This window comes from Crassostrea angulata, chromosome 10, assembly GCF_025612915.1.
Source record: "Crassostrea angulata isolate pt1a10 chromosome 10, ASM2561291v2, whole genome shotgun sequence".
NCBI classification, from domain to species: Eukaryota; Metazoa; Mollusca; class Bivalvia; order Ostreida; family Ostreidae; genus Magallana; species Magallana angulata.
In genome coordinates this window covers 11,626,702-11,647,755 of record NC_069120.1, presented here as the reverse complement: position 1 = coordinate 11,647,755, position 21,054 = coordinate 11,626,702, and the positions used below count along the sequence as shown (strand labels likewise).

The 21,054-nt window shown below is 32.8% G+C and overlaps 2 protein-coding genes across 3 annotated transcripts; one reads left to right on the top strand and one right to left on the bottom strand.

The window, feature by feature from the left end:
• Positions 1-610: 610 nt before the first annotated feature.
• LOC128167528 (WW domain-binding protein 11-like) lies at positions 611-7,733 on the bottom strand. The gene is made up of 14 exons (XM_052833314.1): positions 7,516-7,733; positions 6,700-6,731; positions 6,487-6,580; positions 5,661-5,758; positions 5,475-5,562; positions 5,226-5,297; positions 4,029-4,116; positions 3,750-3,871; positions 3,293-3,382; positions 2,998-3,173; positions 2,647-2,842; positions 2,107-2,298; positions 1,410-1,697; positions 611-1,178 (listed from the first exon to the last, which is right to left on the bottom strand). The coding sequence occupies exons 1-14, from the start codon at positions 7,577-7,579 to the stop codon at positions 1,051-1,053; spliced, it is 1,728 nt and encodes a 575-aa protein (XP_052689274.1). The 5' UTR covers positions 7,580-7,733; the 3' UTR covers positions 611-1,050.
• Positions 7,734-7,965: 232 nt separating this feature from the next.
• LOC128167526 (exocyst complex component 7-like) lies at positions 7,966-19,625 on the top strand. 2 transcript variants are annotated; one of them, XM_052833310.1, is made up of 23 exons: positions 7,966-8,113; positions 9,632-9,797; positions 10,702-10,786; positions 10,898-11,006; positions 11,374-11,491; positions 11,602-11,764; positions 12,024-12,099; positions 12,730-12,788; positions 13,707-13,730; positions 14,559-14,614; positions 14,787-14,893; positions 14,992-15,096; positions 15,187-15,306; positions 15,443-15,502; positions 15,604-15,642; positions 15,738-15,797; positions 16,082-16,148; positions 16,364-16,432; positions 16,573-16,693; positions 16,899-16,994; positions 17,186-17,267; positions 18,636-18,677; positions 18,832-19,625. In XM_052833310.1, the coding sequence occupies exons 1-23, from the start codon at positions 8,063-8,065 to the stop codon at positions 19,066-19,068; spliced, it is 2,112 nt and encodes a 703-aa protein (XP_052689270.1). In that variant the 5' UTR covers positions 7,966-8,062; the 3' UTR covers positions 19,069-19,625. The 2 variants fall into 2 exon arrangements, with proteins under 2 accessions (XP_052689270.1, XP_052689271.1); XM_052833311.1 differs by lacking the exon at positions 13,707-13,730.
• Positions 19,626-21,054: the final 1,429 nt, after the last annotated feature.

The following is a 21,054-nucleotide window of genomic DNA, read 5'->3' as shown; positions in this document are numbered from 1 at the left end:
TCATAATGCAATTCAACATTGTACCCCTATCTTGTTGCTAATTCAAGTAGAAACCAAAAACTAGATGAGCATTTCATGAATAACTGAGATTTTGATTACTTTCACAATCCTGATACCATTTATATCATATTTAATGACATATCTATCACATTGCTGTTCTATGACAAAAGCTTTTGCAAAATGCATTCTAACTACTCAGTACTTTAAAGAAAATTTTATTGGCTTGCCAGAAAATTTAGTGAGCTATGCAAGAACCTCATCATCACAAATATTTCTATGTCAAATTAACCAGTCTTTAACACCCAAAATATTTGTTTAAGATTGTGTACAAAGGCAAAAATTATGTCACTGGGAAAGCTTTGATCAATGGTATATGGCAAAATGAAGTAAAATAAATATTAGCTACCATCTTTAATGACTTTTCTGTACTACCCGGTATTTCATAACATAATTCTGGAAAAATTCAAAATTAATTACCTAGGGTATTCATGACTATGGTTTTTGCTAAAACACAGAGAAACGCCAAATGAAGTTAAGTTTCATGCAGTTACTGATCCAGTTGTTAATGAAGCAACTGTATAATATGGAAAAAAATAAGCAAAGTCAATAATTAAATCAAATTCCTTGCAATTGTTCTAATCATTAAAACATGTACATGTAACTCATGTTTTCTTGATGAACACTGCAGACAATGATTCTAATGAAACACATCATACATTTATAATGTACATGATAAATATCTCTGAATGCATTTCATTTACAGTGCAACTTGCAATCAAAGGGAAATAATCCATTTCCAGTAACTCCAAAGTTCATTTAAATTCATGTACAAGCATTGTGATTGTTTTAAAATCATCTCAAAATGCAATACAAGCATAAGAAACACATTTCATGATTGATCACAATTTTAAATTGTTAATGTCTGCTTCAAAATGATGTTATCCTCCAAATGAATGAAAATCTTTGTAGGAAAACCCTGACACTAGTACACAGTTTTCCTTTAAAGTCAGAAGATCTAGATTCTTGTACCGGGTAATGATTCTGTTGGCACTATAATAAGTCTGACATCTCCTTCATGAACTGGTCATAGGCATCGTCCTTTGTCTTTGTGGGAACTGTCGTCACAGTAGGTGCTGCCACCTGAGACAAACTTAGTGGCCTCCTCTCCTCTTCTCGTGCTGTGAAAAAAAAAAGATTATGATCATAAATATAAGTCAAACAAATATAACCAATAAACTAAATTGCTAACACTTACCAGTACATTTGTTTTTCAATTTTACATTAGAATGGATTGATACATTTAAAAACATGTATTAAGCTATATGCCATTCAACACAATTTGATAAGGCTACACAAAAAGTGGTAAAAAATCAGTACATGTAATACATGTACATCTAAAAAAAACTTACAATGAATCTTTATCCTGCCCTTGGCATCCTTTCCTTCTCTCTTGACTTTCAGAGTAGTAGGCATAAATCTTGTCACATCCCCCAACAAATTCTTGATCTGAGGTTTGGCCTCGATGGTGGCCATGTTTTTCTTCTCCTCTTCTCCTGATTTCCGAGGAGGCTTCATAATGCTGGGAGGAGCACTGAGGACATTAGGGTTAGGCCCGACCCCTGGAGGGGGAGGAAGTCCTGGGGGTAAAACTCCTGGGGGACCAGACGGAGGCCTCATTATCCTTGGAGGAGGTACACCTATAATATTTCATACAAATATTTCTATTTCAAAAATTTGTCAAATCACCTCACGCATTAAAATATATCTTGAATAGAGGAATTACGTCATCTTTGTATGTACTACAATAAATAATACAACTTATCATAATCATTGTTGAACACAACTACAATAAAATATGCAATTTCTACATATACGTGTATGTTTCAATTTATTAAAGTTCTCCTTTTACAGTTAAACTACAATAAAAGTTATCTGTCCTAGATGAAAACTAAAAGATGGGTCATATATCGGGAATAGTCATTAGTGACTCTCATCCAAATATGTGATCTGTAATCAATATTTGAAAAATCCACAATATTATAAGTTAATATAGAATGTTTTTTGGATGAATTTTCATTACTTCTATCAGACTTTTAAAAATATTACCTGGAGGAGCAGGTGGCATTCTCTGCCCGGGTATTTGTAAGTTGGGAGGTAACCCTGGCGGGGGACCAGGTGGTAGCCCCTGGGGTCTTCCAGGAGGTGGCCCTGGGGGTAACATTCTGGGTGGGGCTCCTGGAGGACCACCCCTCAGTGGGGGAGGTCTGAACATCATGGGAGGTACACCTGGGGGAGGACCTATTAGAACAAACAACATACATAAAGTATCACTTATTGATTGTTGTTTTTTTAATTTTAAGCAACATAATTCATAACTTTTAAAAACAGAGCCTTTTCCCTTTTAATGCAGATTAAAATTACTCTATTTAATAATAGAAAAAAAAACCATCAATGTCGGAGATCATTTCCCCAACTTGCATCTGGCATTCAATATTTTTACCTAATAAAATATTATATATCTACCGGTAATAAAAATGTCATTTCTATAGTTTAAGGATAGAAAAAGTAAAAACCTAGAGAAAAGACAAAGTAAAAGCCTAATTTTGCATTAAAACTTAATGTTCATTTTATGTCAATCATTCAGACCTGGAGGTACACCAGGAGGGGCTCCAGGAGGGGCGCCTGGTGGGGCACCAGGAGGGGGTCCGGGAGGGACCAGTCTCCCGGCTTGTGCTGCCTCTGTTTCATCTCTTGAGGACACCTCAGTCAGGTGTGTTGACTGTTCCTGATGTGCCTCTGTCTTCTCATCATCAGAGTCTGAATCATCACTTTCTACTTGTCTCTGTGAAACATTTAAAGAATGAAAACATGATAAAACATTTAAAAATTCATCAACTAATTATCAAGGACGAGATGGCTATTAACACACCAAGACTGTGTACTAGTATATAACCACACATACATGTATAAAGCAGTATCTCTTTCAAAATGTCTTGCCTCTTTTTTCTCCTTAATAGGAGCCTGCTGCCCAGCCAATTTCAACATTTTTGCTTGAAGGGGAGTAACTCCTGCTGGTTTAGGTCGAGCAAATTTCAGTCTTGTGTCCTTTTCTTCCTCATCTGGATTTCTTGATGCATCGTCTATAAATCTTATTTTCTTCTGTTTGCTATTTGCTGTTCAAGTTATAAAGATGTTTACATGGACCTTACAGCATTTGTTTAAAATTATACAGCCTGGAATTTTTCAGGATTAATAAATTTTTCAAATACATGCATCCTTCTGTCATAACTACCTGAAGTATGTTCTGTTTCCATGCGATCATCTGAAACATCATGTGGATGTTCAACATCTACATCAACTGTGCCTATATTTTCTTCAATACCTGAAAAACATAACAAAGATTGTTAAACTAATTGTCTTCATACTACACGTTAATGTGTCTTCAATTTCAAGTACTGTAGGACTGTATGTATTATGGGATCCTAATACTGTGGATTCATTGAAATTCGTGGGGGCCAATTTTCGTGGATTGCTGAAATTTTAGAAGGTTCTTGGGGACATAATTACGTGTATTTTTTTATACCTACAAAAGGAAATATGACTTTATTACTCTAATTTATTAATTCGTAGAGGATGTTAATTCGTGGTTGAGAAATACCAACGAATTCCTCAAAAATTGAGCCACCACGAAATCTAATGATTCCACAGTAGTACAAAGTTTGTTAATGATTATAAATATCAGCTCAGACCTTTGGCAGGGTCGTATTCTTCCTCATCCTCACTGTCACTGAGAGCAGGAGGGGGGCCAGGGGGTGGACCGGGGGGTGGGCGTCGCCTCGCTGCCTCCAGGTCAAAACCAGACAAACTTTTTCTGTTAGAAACACCCAAAGACAAACATAAGTTATCTAATAAAACAAAATCCATTTTACATTAAGAATTCAATAATTGAGACAGGCATTGTTCATTTCGTACCCACTACAGTTGTGGTATTTTGGCTAAATCTTATCTGGATGATACAGAACACTCACTCATAAGCTGATTTCTTGAGTATGCCATGTGGTCTATCCTGGCCCATCGGAAGGGGTATATCACTTGGTAAAGGTATCATTGAAGTAGCTGAAACAAACAGGATAACTCAGAATATATAAGAAAAATTATTTTTGACAGTGTATGAGCTTCATTGATCTTCATAATTGTTAACAGGACATACATTTACAAATCAATGTTATGCAACAGTGTGCGAAATTAACTTTTTTGTACTATAGACAATCGGTCTACAACATTTTCAAAATCTATAGACCTGACTGATTTCCTATAGACCAAAAACAACAAAAAATATTATTCTTTATTTATATTGTAATTTTATTTAGGGTGAACATGGTGAAATAACCAGGTACTTCACAACACAATAGGAACTCTTACTATAAGACATGGTGAAGGGTGCCTGGTTCTAAACCCACACACAGTGACATTGCCTTGTAATGATTATTTTGTAATACCAATCAAATAAACTCCGATAAAGTAAAGGAAAATAGATATATAAAATACCCTATTCCCTTGGATACTGTAGATAACACAATACAAAAGGAAACAAAAGCGCAGAATCCAAGACAACGTAAGGAAAACTGAACGTCGGTCAGGTGTGCAATCAGGGTTCACGAATGCGAAAACTAGAATGGTGTATGACTATTCTGGGTTTTTTTTCTTCCCAGGTCTAGCACCTTGTGAATACTTCAGTTTGTCAAAAAATGACATGCTATGAATATTGTTTTTTACTTTTAAATAGCACATGGCAATTACATTCTGCTTCTTATCGCAGTGTATTTAAAAAGGTATTGAGTAAAACGTTCAATCGACTTGACGACAGACTGCGTTCGTTCTATAGACAAGTTGGTCTACAAATATTTGAGTTACTATAGACAGGGCGTATTTTCTATAGATTTTGTCTATCGGTCTACCGTTAATTTCGCACACTGTGCAATGAAATTATGGTTATAATTTCACAGAATTATGTTCCATAAAAAATCATTCCAAATTTCATTGGATTCTGCTTCTTACATGTACATATAATGATTATAAAGAAACAAATTCAATCTTAACTACAGTAAATTTATAATGATTGACTGACAAGTAATGATATATAATTTGGACAGATCCTCTTAATTCTGACTTATCATAAAACAAGTACATTAACAAGCTTCATTCAATAAACAACTTCAACCTACATGTATCCTGCTGCGGTAATGCTGGCAAAGGAATCTGGTCTAATTTTACTCTCTCTGCATTCTTCACTTGTTCTGAAATAAAACAACAAAATGCATGATTACATTAATAAATGTTCTTTTCTTGTGTTCATCAGATGTTTAGTACCTAAATCCATCTTTTGTGATACAAAGACAGGTCTGCTGTAAATGCCTGAGGAGTAAATTTTCAAAAATACAATAATTGTGAAACAACCTTAGATAAATATGTACCATAAAAGACTTGAAGTTTTTCTCTTTTTCTGTCATATTCCACTTCTTGCTTTTGTAAATCTTTGGCTAAATCTGGGTTTTCTTTTTCCTGAAAAAAATATCAATAATAATGGAGGATTCATATACAAATGTATATGGTAAATATATAAAAATAAAGGATTACAAAAAAGTGTGCACAATACTTACATAAAGTTTTATAACTCTCTGAAATGTTTCCTTCAGTTTTTTCCTTTTGTCTTTCAAGACCTTTTCACTTAGTTTTGGTGCATCAATAGGATTAAATTCTGCCAATTTAAAGAATACAAGAAATTTCTTATAAAAAAAAGCAAATCTAAAACAATTTATTTGGTATTTAAAATAAGTTGACTGTTACATTTCTTACAAAAATAACAATTCAATTAAAAACAAAATCTTAACTATTGCAATATAATTTTTTTTTACATTTAAACATAATAAAGCGCAACAATGTTTGTGAACTTCCAAGGATTAAGTTGGCCTTGCACCAACATCCGTATGGAAGGACACATTACATCACTACACCTTGAAATAGTTTCTCAAATCAGCAGAAAATTATTTGATTATGAGGGATAAAATAATGGATAGGAAGTATATAAGTCAAATAGGCAAAAAAAGGATAAAACAATATTATTTTCAAAATTTTAATTCATTTCATGAGAACAAAACCCAAAGTCCGATTTCAACTCATGTTTTGTGGTTCACAAGTCCGATACATTGACTATTGAGCTATGAAGATATTCAAGTAATTTGAAGCATTTTAACAAAACATTTAAAACACCAAGTTGTGAAGTTGTGTCTAAATAAGTATAAAAGTACGTGTAATGAGGTATTTTAAATTATAACTCAAGGGGTCCTGCTACCCATAAAGTTTCGGCTAAAAATGTTGTTCTTTGGACCAATGGTAAATAATATCAATTTTAAACACAGTTTCACATTTAATCTAAATCAGTATGATGTACATATAATGCTGTACATAATGTATTCACACACATACCCATTTGATCGATTATTTCCATTTCTTGTAACAGCTTTAAAGGATCTTTTCCTTTGAGCACTGCAGTTCGAACCATCATACGCTGTTTTTTATTCTGAAAAAAAAAAAAACATCTTAGATTTTCACAGTTCTTTCAAAAATTTCTTATGCAAATGAAAAATAAAAATTTTGACTAAACATTAATAAGAAACAAAACTTTTAGTGTAAACTTGCCTTTTTCAATTCCTTCTTCCTAGCTTCTTTTCCTGTAAAATACAATTTCAGGATCAGAATGCATGATATTTTGTCCATTTTTTTTTCAACCAACAAAAAATATTATTTTAGCACTATATTATCAATTTTGAAAAATATAGTTATATAACTACAATGGTGTGTGCACACAAATTGAGTTATGCATGTTGTGTCAATAGTCTGCTATCAAAATATGTTTGCAGTTTTGATACTACAGTAAAACACGCTTATAACGAAGTTCCAGGGACGGGTAAGTTAACTTCCTTATAAGCGTAATTCGTTATATCCGTCAAGTTTACAACATGAAATAGAGACTTGGGGAATGAAATTCACTTCGCTGTAAGGGTTAATTCATTATAAGCGTGTTCGCTATAACCGTGTTTTACTGTATATTTTTAAAAATATAACAAGTTACTGTTTACATTATTATTTTTTTAATATAAGCTTCTTGTCTTGTCTGCAGATATGATTATCTCAAAATCCCAATATTAAATGCATACCTATTAAGCCAAACCTAAACAAACCAAAGCTTGAAGGGTATCAGACAATTGTAACTCCAACAATGTCCAATGCAGGACCTAACATAGGAGCTAAGAATCTCAAATTTTGGCCATTTGCATACATATTTATAAACAGGCTAGCTGTGGGAAGGATACTAAAGTTTTCAGAATGTATAAGACAAAAACAACAAAATTCATATTTGCTTCATTAAAAACTTATTACTCTTTCTGTTTTAATTGTAAACAGTGGATTGTAAAGCATACAGAGTTTGTAAAAGTCAAGTGTGTTTGAACTTACTGGCTTGGTCAGTGGGGTTCATGAATTTCCCACTCTTGGTGGTGTTGATTGACCTTCGTCCCATCTTTCTGATTTTGTAAACCGAAAATAAACGAATAAGAAAATGTGTTTTATGGTATTTTGCTGTAAATCAAGCCTCAACTTCGTTGCATTTTGCTCCTAGTTTGTAAATTTTTGCTTCAGTTTCACTACGCAAGCTTTCATTTATGCACATTGCCAGAAAGTGTTCGGAACTGAATTTTACGACTTTTGTTTGTTTATAACGTCGTTTCAAATGCTACGTTTACTTTGGATTAATGCATCATTTGGCGAAAACGAAATTCTCATTTTATTTCCTTTCTAACTGAAACCCTGTAATTTGCAATATTAAATTCAAGTAAAGTACTGTTTTGTTTTGCGACATACGAACACTGTAGGTGATCTCTTAAACGCTTCATCAAATACAATATTAATTGGGAAATGTATAATTAGGTTTGACATTGACAAAATTATTTAGGGTGTATGAGGAAAAAAATACTTGACAGTTGACTTATTTGAATCACAAAAAATGAGTGCAACAAGTATCCAGAAAGCAGATATTGATAACAAACTTGAAAGGGTAAGCAAAAAGTATATCAAGTAAGATAAATTACAGTATCATGTAAACTAAAGATCTGTGTACAGGTGTATCGCATAGCCCCCTAACTCCGTCACTTTCGTCACTTACATGTAAAAAATCTTTAATCAAATGCCAACAATTTGCAACGGTTAAATTTAAGAATGTGTCAAAAAATAACAGAATTAAACCTTGTTCGTTTTATGCACCATCAATTGAGTGAAATCAGCTAAAACTTTTTCACATGTGCACTAAAATATCGGTATTTCTGACATGCGGGCCCATTCGACCATTTACGGTAGTCAACCATTTTAAAAGAGGTCAAGATGAAACATTTCACATGTAATACATTTTTGATTAAGGTAATTAATACATTTTTTTCAGTCCGCAATAACCTTTATGCACTACTCTTGATGATAACGTCAAATCGCTCATGCCGATACCTTTGACTTATATAGGGTATAGATATCTCCGGTATGTCGCTATTTAGAATATGCTACATTTCTAAAAATGTAATAAATAAATAATATAATAAGTAATATATTAATTAATGATATAAAATATTTGAAATATGAAAGGACATAAATCAAACGGCATCCATACATTCTGAAAAGGCCATTGTGATTGTTGTTACACGGACCCATTTTTTATTTTGGCGATCATTTCATTTCAATGAAATTAAATACAATTTAAGTTGTATGCACCATTTTACTTAATATAACTTGGCCTAGATACAAATGGAGTGTTAACTATACTCTGTCCAAAGATATTTTGGATTCACATTTGGCTTAATTGATTGATATTTATAAATACCTCAGGATTCAAACGTTGTTCATTCAAAAGTATGAAAAATTTCCAAGATTTCTCAGTCAAAACGCCCCTGTTAGCTTATCAGGTTCCAATACAATGCTAAAAAATGTGATGTCTACGGAGATTTTGTATTGCAGCAAGCCCGGATGATAACGTTAAAATATTGCGCGATGTATTCCGAGTGTATTCCGAATGGAGAAAAGATGTAAACATTCCCCATTATAAATCTCCGTAAGGAATCTGTTTTCGTTCCTGTGAATTTTTCCGAGTGAAAGATGATAATGTGTCAATGAAATTATCTTGGAAATATCCCTTTCAACTATTTCAATTGCACTTCTTTCACAGGTAAGTGTATTTTTATGAAAAATCGTCCAAATGTGCTGCATAAATATCTTGGGACAGACTATAAATTGTTAATGTGTCTTCATTCCGTGCCATATCATAGAGCATGTGGGTGACGGAGTTAGGTTCATAAGATATAATAAGCACCCGTGATAAACGTCGTATTCAGAGAGCTTATTTGAATAAAAATAAAAATATTTTTGTTAATAATTTTATAAATTATATTGTTTCAGATTATATTTAGTGATTGCAAATGATAAAAACCACAAAAAATAATTTACAGAGAAACGCGGGAGGTTTTCTGCTTAAGGTGACGGAGTTTGGGTACTCGGGGATATGTACATGTATCACTATCTATGTGTTTTATAGGAAAAGAACAATTTGCTGAATCTAAATGAGGCCCTAAACAAAAGCAACACAAACACAACCAACATGTTGACTATTCTACAAAGTTTTGAAAACCGACTCCGGAAATTGGAAAACACCGTAGAACCTGTGTACAATGAGACTGAGATGTTGAGGAGAAGACAAGAAAGTATCCTATAGCTGGCATCACCTTAAAAAAGAAAATCTCAAGCCTAATGCTAATGTCAAAACCCATGATTAATTTGAATTCAGTGAAAAATTTCGTAGAAGTTCCTGATATTAAAAATTTTAATTGATAGGCATTCTGTCCAAATAACAGGTTTACAGTTTAATATTTTTTATGGTTCGACTCTTTGAAGGGCAAAGCCAATAAAATCTAACACAATTCACAATAAAATTCCAACTAAAAATTTTGTGCAAAGTTTGATCCTTCTGTCTATTCATATATTGTGACAAAGGTCACATGCTTAGTATTCATTCATTATCATGATATTTTAGATGCGGACATCTGTCAATAATTTCCAGTATTTAGAATGCTCTGAAAAACTTAATAGTATAAAAGTAGAACCTCTAGAGGTATCTCTAGAGGTAACTCCTAGTTAAAACTAGCAGTTCATCCTGATGGAAATAGTTTTGTTGCATTCCACACACTCTTCTAGAATTTTTTTTCTCAATCAAAATTCTTCATTATGTTTACCACATGAATACAGGTATCTCCATCCAAATTCGAACCCATAATCCTACAGTTAATCAAATTCTGATTTATTGAATTGAAATTCTTTAGCGTTGATTAGCACAATTTAAAATAAATCTACCAGTTTTTATGACATTTTAATGCAAATCGTCCATAATTTGTTTACAACAGAACATTGAAGACATAAGTAACAATATTGCCAAATATGGTTTTTTTTACTTAACCAGTACACTTTTTGATGCTTACTGCTTTTACATTTTCAATTTTTAAAGATTTTTTGAAATTTATTTTTCCTTACAATTTTTTTTTTTAATCCCTCATGCAATTGTTTTATATATTTCATGTATTTCTTTTAAAAAATCCTTATGAGTATTAACAGATATTGAAAAGACAATGGTGACTTTGGATAATGTATTGGGATATTATCATGTCGGCAAAGAAGTGGAAGAATTCATTAAAGAAGGGTTCACATTCAGTTTATTATTGATCATGTTACTTTAAATTTTGCATTAAAAAAATCATCTCATATTCTATCACACTGTTTTTCCAAGAGATTTTCATTTTATCTATTTTAGACCCCACAATTGTGGTCTAGAAAAATATTTATCGATTATGGACAGACTTGTTCAGGCTCATAACTACTTCAACAAACACAACCCAACCAGCCTGGAACTCACAGATGTGGTAAGAAATACATATTTATCTAAGAAGTCAGTGTTTTGGATTTTCCATGTTGATAAATTGATTTATACTTTGGTATTTTGGCATTTACACCAAAAATTATAACTTGTTACAATTGATTACCATCTCAAATCCTCAAAATCTGACAGTTAATCCTTATAGCTCTTTCCATTGTATTGCTTCTTGATAGCACAAACTAGCCTTAACTTGAATATTAATGCGTCAAGTCTAACATTTTTAACTTGTTTAAATACCGGGTAGTATTCACAGCAAAATGTTGTTACCAGCTCTTCCTTTTTTTTCATGCATGCTTATTCTACTGTGAAACTAACCTTACTTCAGATACTGTTATGACCTATAATGTTTTCAGATCCGTGTGTATGATGATGGAAAAGAGGCATTAGTTATAGAGTTCCGAACCTTGCTGGGCAGACATTGTAGGCCTGTGCCCCCCGTCATGGTACTGGACATGATTTCAACTGATGAGGGTAATGCATTCCTCCACTTAATGCAAAATATTTAACTTATTACAAACTGAAAGTGTTTTGCAAGATTTTTTTCCTGATTGAATGAAAATGACCAATGTTTTTGTATTCAGAACTTCAAGGTTCAGATGATATTCAGTTGGAACACTTGCCAGAGAAAATTCTGACTGAGCTCAGTCTGATCTCCACGTGGCTATTCAATAACACGAAGAACACAGAGTATATGAAGGACTACACCAGATCACGCTCCTCCATGCTCATCAAATCTCTACAGGGGTAAAAAATATATAAGCATTCAGAATTTATAAACATACTGGGGTATTGAAAGTAATGAAATGTAAAAGTGCATCAAAGTTACAAAAAAGTATTTTAACAGTCTCCCATACAATAAAATTTGTAAAGCAATCAGTGTGCTAAAATAAGTCAAGTTAGAGTAGAAAATATTAGACAGACAGGGGCTGACAATAAATGCATTGGGGTTTTTTTCTGTTAAATAATGAATGAGTCATATATGATTTAGTGCTTATTATTACAGATTAAAAGATCACATGAAGACATCAACAGGAAACAGTTCAATCTCTCTGTTCTCTATGGCCAATTCACCAGCTGCTGTATGTACACATAATTATCTTTATTCATATTGAGACCTACTAGCTATATATTCTGTATACTAAAATATGTTGGTACTCTGAACATTGAAATCTCAACTACTTTGGTTCTGTAGCCATGCTTGGCGTCCGAGCAGAAATTTCTTTTGCCCCCTAAAAAATGAAGTTTTAGTTTAAATATTATGCCAAGTTATTCCCCTTTTAATATTAATTAGGAAATGGAAATAAAGCTTAAGTTAAAAACCGTGCTTTCAGCATTTGATTTTCCAATGTTTGGCCTGAGAAACTAAGGATAAATATTTTCACCCTTATATTTAACTGATCAGAAAAATATCAAAAAAAATATCAAATATCTCAAATGTAGTGTTCTATGGTACTTTAATTCTGTCAAAGAGTACTGAAAATTGATATCTACATTTGTATACCTGAGGTATTTCATTCTCAGATATTTCATATTTTTAAAAAAACTTTTCCAAGAATTTTAAGACACCCAATATTGTTCTGCAAATCAATAAATCAGTTTGAATATATTCTGTAATTGCTTTCTTAATACTTATGGAGTAATGTACATATATTATGTTTTCATGCAATCATTATTTGAGTGTGTCATTTTATAAGTGTGTGTCTTTGCAGGGGGGTAAAGGAAAAACGTCCAAGGATACGCCAGCCCGGAAGAGTGTCAGAAAAATGGCGTAAGCTTGTTTTAAAACATCACAAATCTGTATGGTCTGAATCACTTTCTTTCAATGATTATATAAAATGAAAACATACCGCATAATTTTTTGTTAATTGGAATGATCGTTTATTTAGAGGAACAACAATTTGGACTCCACTCTGAGGGGGGCTTAAGGTGTTTAGTTTGTCTGTCCTTCCATCCATCTATTCATCCAGATTACTTGTCTAGAAAGTGTCTTTTTTCCCTTTGGCCCAATCTGGCTTAAACTTTACCCACAGAGTGCCTATTGGTAAAGGATGTGCAAGGACCTTAAACAGAGTTTCTAGGTCAAAGGTTAAGGGCATAGCAGAATTATGTGAAAAATCTTTGTCTGGATCAGATATTCTCTTCCCTCAGTCCAATCTGGCTCATACTTAACACTTACAGAGTGCCTTTGGTCAATAAATGTGAAATCTTGAATGACATATCTAGGTCAAGGGTCAAGGTCATATTAGACCAAGCCAAAAAACATTTCAAAGCATTTTTACTCTATCCTTAGCCCTTCTGGCTCATACTTCACATGAATAGAGCTTTATGGTAAAGATCTCCAGTTTTAGACCAAAGATTATTTCCCATTGGCTTAATCTTGCTTATATTAAACCTAAATAATGCCGGTTGGTAAGTTTGACTTAAAGTTTTATGCCAACCTGAAAATTTTTAAGCCATATGTCATTGTAAAAGCAAAATCCTCGAAACTGCTTTTCTTTTATTTTCCGTTGTTTAAGTCCTTTGAGATTGTCACCATCTCAACAATGTCTAGTATGTATTTTTTTAAATATTTCCATTAGCTAGAATTTTGTATACAAGTGTTTGTCCTATAATCAAGTGATTTTAGGTTTTGTAATATTTTTAAGATGACAAATTAACACGTGATATTTCAAATTATTGATTTTAGTGAAGCAATTAAAAGGCATCTCAGGTATTGGTATTGAAAGAATTTTGCCTTTAATGGCTTTTAAATTAACTTATAGATGCTATCTAAACTTACATCCTGCACAGTACAAAAAATTATTACCTTTAGGGTATCTTATGTACATGTCCCAATGAAAATGTAGTCTCCATGTAAGAAGAAAAACTCCCAACCCTTTTTTTATATACCGGTAAAAGTTAAAATTACAGAAAAAACGTAGCATTTATACTGCTTAGCTTTTCTTTATCCTAACAAGTCATAAAAAATTTCTATTAAAAGACAAAACTGTCTATTAGTCTGTATATTAAACCCTTGAATACATTTAAACTGAAAAACTTTTTACCCTTTTTGATGGCTCTATCCTAACTTTGTTCAGATTAGTGGTAAGTTTTCTAGCTTCTTACCACTTTGCTTGTGCCTATACTTTGAGAATTAATTAAATTCATTATATATCAAAATATTTTTCTAATAAGCAGAGAAAAAAAAGCTATTTTATATTGATGTTTTATAAACTAATTTCAAAGTACAGGTACAGATATTGTTATCTGTACAGTAAGTGTTACTTTGACTTAGTTATGTGATTTACACACCTAAAGCATTACTCCCAAGCATAGTTTTAATGCAAAATAAATGGAAAGGTGGAGATTTATGCACAAATTTTGAATTGCAAACTAGAATATCCAACCCACAAACTTCAAACAAAAATAAATATTGTTAACCCCTTTACAATACACCTAAAGCCCTTGAGTAACTGATGAATATTAAATACCCGTACTAGTATATATTGAGTTTATAAGCTGAAATCATAAATATCTTTTTGTTCGTTTGTCCCTGCAGTCATTCCTTTAAACGACGGGCAGTCATAACACTGATGCAATCCCCTTTTGACCCTGGTGAGTTATATTGATCAAAGGTATTAATACCATACATGTAAGTCATACACAATACAAAGGTAAGGAAATACATGCACAATGATATCTCACATCATATTCTATTAATGCATTGCATATTACGATTTCATGACAATTACATGAATATTCAAGAATTTATTTAATGATATTTCAGGAAACAAAAGACAGGGTTCTCATGCTGAGTTACCAAAGGAAGAAAATCTGGATGTTGAAGTGGACATTTACATCACTGAGTTGTCTGCCCTTCTTAAACTTATACAGGTAAGAGAGCTCTCTACATTCAGGTACTGCCAGATGTATTGATGTCTCCTCTTCTTTGAACTCTGTCAATTACATGGTAACCTTTGCTGTTCTTTCAGAGTGAAGCTCAGTTGATGTCGGGAATAATTGCTGACAAGCACCACAGAAGTGTGTTTGATAACATTATTCAGGAAGGTTTGGACTCTGTCATAAAAAATGGAGAGGTATTAGAATTTATCCTCATCGGTGTCTTTCAAGTAATTTCTTCATAAAATTTCGTGATTTTTGGCAGTAAGATAATCATTTATTTTCAGTTGCTGGCAGTTAATGCCAAGAAAAGCATCGCCAAGCATGACTTCATCAACGTCCTGTCTGTGTTCCCAGTTCTCAAACATCTAAGGTCCATCAAACCAGAATTTGATTTGACTCTAGAGGTATAGTTTATTGATGAAGTTCAACTGATAATTACTAAGCACTCCTAAATTTAGATGAGTAGTTTTAAAATGGCAACCAAGAAAAAAACATACAGTACTACTTATTTATTTATTTATTATTCCTTTCAATTTTCAGGGATGTGCCACACCTACAAGGGCCAAACTGACTTCCCTGTTGTCAACACTAGGCAGTACTGTGAGTTCATTTTATATAGCGTTCCATTCAGGTTTAAAACTCTTTTTTAAGTAGCATCACTTAGCAGTAAAGTACATGTACATCATTGTTTTGTTTTGCAGGCTGCCAAAGCTTTAGAAGAATTTGCTCTTAGCATAAAGGTTAGTGAGTTCTAACATTGGAATGAGTAGACTTTATAATGAAAATGTTCTTATATCTTTAGGTATTCTTCCTTTTTTGACAATTTGTTTTGCAGACTGATCCAGAGAAGGCATCCATGCCAAAGGATGGAACAGTGCATGAATTAACCAACAGGGTAATAACACAGTTCAGTAGAGTGTTGTCATTGTGAAGTCTATCATTTTGATCAGAAACAACATTTAGCTGATGCCTGAGTCATTACGTATCTATCAATGTTAAAGAGAAGAAAATACCTTCTAAATGAAGAGAACAAGAGAATTTCTGATTGACCATAAATGTATGTTCAAGTTTACCAAAAGACATGTGTTTTAGACTGAATTCTTACATAAATAATAGTTTATAATACAAGATATGAGAAAGTTGATCTACTGTGCAGTGTGACTTGTATGAACATTGCAGACCATCATTTTCTTGGAGCCTCTACAAGATTATGCAGACACAGCCGGTGCCATGTTACTTCTTCACGGTGTGTATACTAAATATATGTACAGATCACATAAATTAATAGAGTGATCATTAATTCTCCACTCATTCAAACTTTACATATTCATGTATACAAGTTCAAGTCTGAAGCTATAAGAAATCAAAGTATAAGATAACTCTGACCTACCGGGATGTATACATTTACTAATGTGTAATGTTTGTTATATGTTTGATTAAAGCTGCTATTTCTTTAATCAGGAGAACAGGCAGCTCCCTCCGAGGCTGTGGACCCCAAGAAGAGTAAAATGAGACTGGCAGATTATATCAGTGAGTCCATGATCTCTGTACAAAGGAGATAGAACAACTATTTGTATTGAGGTTCAAATAAGTTATTGATATTAGCTCCGTTTCTGGACATGTTTGATTTATGTGCTTGAATTTATTATTCATATTCTTGTTTTTTCAAGCTAAAACCTTGTCAGCGCTGGGTCTGAACTTGACCATAAAGGCGGAGACTTACAGTGACCCGACCTTGCGACCAGTCTTTATGCTGAATAATTATCACTACATACTAAAGTCACTCAAAAGGTAGGTACCTTAGCCTGTTAACTATTCTCCAATGAATAGTACTGACATCTTGTTTAGTTGAATGATTTTTGTACGGGTTGTTTTTATGCAAATACATGTAGTAACCCTTTCAAATTGTTAACAATTTATTCTAGAGATTAAAAATTCAAATAGTTTAACTCTATTGAGTATTGTTCTTTATGTAGGAGTATTATTTTTTTTGTAGATCTGGTTTATTGGATCTCATCCATACTTGGAATAAAGATGTAGGACAATTCTATGAGGACCGAATTAACGAACAGAAAAAGCTTTACTCAGAGAGGTTGGACATCACTTATTGTTCAAATATTTCTTCATGCATTTATTGCAAATCATATGTGTACAAAATTGTCTGATATTGAATATTGAATTTTTAAAGAATACTATCATAATGATCACTACATTTATACATAAATTATGTGAGATTTTGAAATGAATTTTACATATTAACCACTGATAATTGTTATGTTGCAGTTGGAGCCGAGTGATGCATTATATTACAGAAGTTCATGAACCAATATCTCAGCAGAGAATCCAGGCCATGGAAAACAGCAAGGTGAGGAGGGCAGGGTCAGAATCAGTCCCAAAATTCAGGCCATGTTTAATATGAGTATATTAACCTAATTTTATATATTTCAGAAATGTGGATCTAATTTGATTGCCAAATATTTTTTTCTGATATTTCAAGTATATTAAATGACTATTTTATACTAGTGTGCCATGTTTATTTGATCTTTTAAACATCCTATTTGTTTTTGTGAACTTTGGAATGTTAGGTGCAAGAGATACATGTAAGTAATGGCTGTGAAACGCAAATTCAAATTAGATGAACTATATGCATATACCATACTCTCCTGAGACGAAAATTGTAGAAGTTATCTTAACCTGTTAAGATCGCCAGTTGCCCAGTGTATTGATACATATACTGATAAAGTACATATGACTGTATTTTCAATACATGCGTCTCATCTTGACTTCTTCCAATTTATAATCTTGACTGAATTTACAGCATACATATAACTGTAAATTAACTTTTATTCACTTGCAAAATTTTTTTCGTGAGATTCACGAGAGCCTAATTGTCATGAGTATTTCTTGCAGTATAGTTGTAATAAAAAAATATGAGTTGATAAGGCTTGGTTGCAAAAATTAGCTGCTCTCATGCGCGGATCTAGAGGAGGGGTTGGTGTAGTCCGAACACCCCCCCCCCAGAAAATGAAAATTTATTAAGTTTACATAGTAAAATTATCGCAAATCTGCCCCTTAAACCCACCCCCCCCCCCCCCCACCCCCCGGCAAACACAATTATCCCTCGGACCCCCCCTGGAAAAATTTTCTGGATCAGCGCATGGCTGTGAACCATTTTGTGTAATTCATTATATATAGTTGTGGGGAATAATAGTTTGTTTACAGTATTCCAATATTGTGATTAAACTAGCATATAACATAATTCTATACAAATAAGAACTTCTGCATGAATTTTCTTATGTGTTTCAGAATAAAAAAAAAACTTCAATTATCTAGAATAAAAAAATTTCATTATTTTCTACCAAAGTATACATTATATAAAAGGAAGTTTACTAGTATATCATACTTTGTATTATATTGTGGCATACATCTATTAAATAATAAAAATGTTATGAAATAATTGTTACCTTAAACTCAAGGGACCGAGAAAAGCATTCAAGTTATTTGATTGTGATTTAACTGTCAAAAGGTGACACTGGTTTAGACCTCAAAATCGCTATGATACAATGTATATCATTGTACAAGGTATTTAAAATATCAACTATGAGCTACTTAAGTTTAATTATAACAGTAACAATTCAATTTGAAAAGCTCATTGTAATACATGTACTTCAAAAGAAATTAAGCAAGAAATGGATTTGTGCAAGAGTGAGGTAAATATTGGTTAATTTTTCAGCTGAAAGACAAGGAAAAACAGAATATCAAAGATAAGTTTTCTGTGAGTATTTTAAGAATACATGTGGATTTTTGACAATAAATTTATGCCACATTATTTCATGTAATATTGAATTCTATCAGTCAATAGTTCACTAAACAGTTGTATACCACTAATTGTTCCTTTTTCTTATCCATATTCTCTCATAATCCTTCAGGGATTCAACAAGGAGTTGGAAGACATTCTCAAAATTCAGAAAGGATATGCTATTCCAGATCCAGAATTACGTGAACAAATGAAAAAGGACAACAAAGACTTTATCATTCCTGCTTTCAGAATGTTTTTGGACAAATTTAAACGGCTGAATTTTACCAAAAATCCAGAGAAATACATTAAATACTCTGTGCAAGATGTAGCTGAAGTGGTCGACAAACTATTTGATATGTCTGCTTGATATTGATATTCTATTATTTCTGTAAATGTGATTGCTTATTAATTTAAAAGAAACTCATTTATAGTTTGAAAAGAAGTTTTAACTTAGCTTAATGAGCTTAACTTGTTTTTCTTCAACTTTTTAAACTTAATGTTCAGAGAAATGGACACTTTCGTTTTCATATATATGTTGATGCATCTGAGATCAAAATGAACTGACTTTTGAAAATGCCTCTAAGAATGACATGGATATTGTATGTAAAATGCATATTCTAGTTTAGGATCAGAATTAAGCTCCTCTACTTTTGTCCAGTGACATAAATAGCTTGACAATCAAATATGTTAAGGACAGAATTCATTTCTCCCAGAATTTAGGCTTCTAGTCAATAATATATGTTAAGTTCAATTTGTTGGATATTTAAATTTGTAATTCAATTGAATTATCTATATGGTGGAAGAGTCTCATCACAAGGAGATAATTTTGCACACATGTATTTGTTTATTTTTGTTATATGTAATGTATTTGTGCAATACTTTGAATATCATTAAAAACCTATTATTGTTCTACCGTAAATAAAACTGAAGTTGTCAGATTTATTTGTAATACCCGGTTCAGTCTTCAAAACATGCATGGAAATTTTTTAAAAACATTATATGTTTTGCATTCTAAATTTACAAAATAAAAAAGGGTACAATTTTGAGACAAAGCTACAGCATTAATGTGCAAGATTTAACCTTTTTTCAATAAATGGTTGTAGAGTGGACATCAATAAACCCCTTTCATGTTTTTTCTTCAGATTTTAAGCCTGCAGCTGTTTAGTTCTAAGTGATTTAGGAAGTATTACTCTGCACTTGTATGGCATGCACATTTACATGTTAACCCTCATATTTACCGGTACCGTGTTTTTTTTTTTACAATAGTTTTGATCAGTTTTTGGTTCAAATAAGTTTTTTACAAGAAATGTTTACATTTTCGTCCACATTTGTACAAGATGACTGTACATTCCCCTAAAATGAGACAAAATCTGACGGATGGAACCACAACATATTCAGATCCGTTTATGATCTGCTACAACTATCATCGACAAACCTATGCAAGTGGTGTCTTGCATAAACAAAAACTGTCAGCTATGGGGAAAACACTCTAGAACAGATCTTGTCATTTTGCAAAATCGTTCCAAAGAGAGAGTACCGAGAGAGTTAGCAAACGTCCTTGAAAAGAAACAGTAGTAGACGAGGAGGAATTAAGAAAGATAGGAAATTCACGAACTTTGTAAGAGGTGATCCAACTTAATCCGGGAAATAAAATAAAGAATCAGAAATCCATCCTGGATTCAGCAAGTTCCTGTAGTTGTAGGCGAATCGTAGGCGATGGATGGCATTTTCAGACATCAAACAACCTCCGCTCTAAAAATGTTATAGTTCTTTGAGCGCAATATGGTCTCAATGATTGAACTTATTGTCGGAGTCCAATTAGAAGATATTCGATGACACCTTCCACAGCAAGAAAGTAGGATTAGTGATCGAAATATGCAACAAAGGATGAAGTGCATGTGTAATACCCGTTGAAATTGGCTATTATAGATTCCCAGTACAGTGTAAAAGAGAGACTGGCCTGAGTATCATGAGATAGGTCAGAAGAACTATAATAAAGAGACTGCCAACTTTATCTGAAATATCAGCATGCTGGAAGTCATAATCATAGCTGACTAACCGAACTGAGGACGTTCCAGGATAGGGTCGAACTGGCTGACGACGCATGTAGATAAAGAAAAAATCGTATCATTGTATTGGGATTACCGTAACTTTAATCCACGGAAACCAGTGACATCCTGGAAAGACTAAACATTTAAAGGAAGAATCCATCTCTTTGATAATGAAAGCGAGAAGTTCACAAGAGACAGCCAAGAATGAGGACAGGAAAGAGATCAGAGGACCTGCCATGAATGACAATGAAAGATGAAACGAGTTAAATGATGACAATCTAAAATCCATTCTGAATTGACTT

Coding starts and splice junctions, on each gene's coding strand:
- LOC128167526 (XM_052833310.1), top strand. CDS start 8,063: ATGAGTGCAACAAGTATCCAGAAAGCAGATATTGATAACAAACTTGAA. Junction 9,798..10,701: donor GTTGAGGAGAAGACAAGAAA/GTATCCTATAGC, acceptor GAGTATTAACAG/ATATTGAAAAGACAATGGTG. Junction 12,100..12,729: donor TGGCCAATTCACCAGCTGCT/GTATGTACACAT, acceptor GTGTCTTTGCAG/GGGGGTAAAGGAAAAACGTC.
- LOC128167528 (XM_052833314.1), bottom strand. CDS start 7,579: ATGGGACGAAGGTCAATCAACACCACCAAGAGTGGGAAATTCATGAAC. Junction 5,298..5,474: donor AAAACTTCAAGTCTTTTATG/GTACATATTTAT, acceptor GTTTTATTTCAG/AACAAGTGAAGAATGCAGAG. Junction 4,117..5,225: donor ATTACCGCAGCAGGATACAT/GTAGGTTGAAGT, acceptor TGTTTGTTTCAG/CTACTTCAATGATACCTTTA.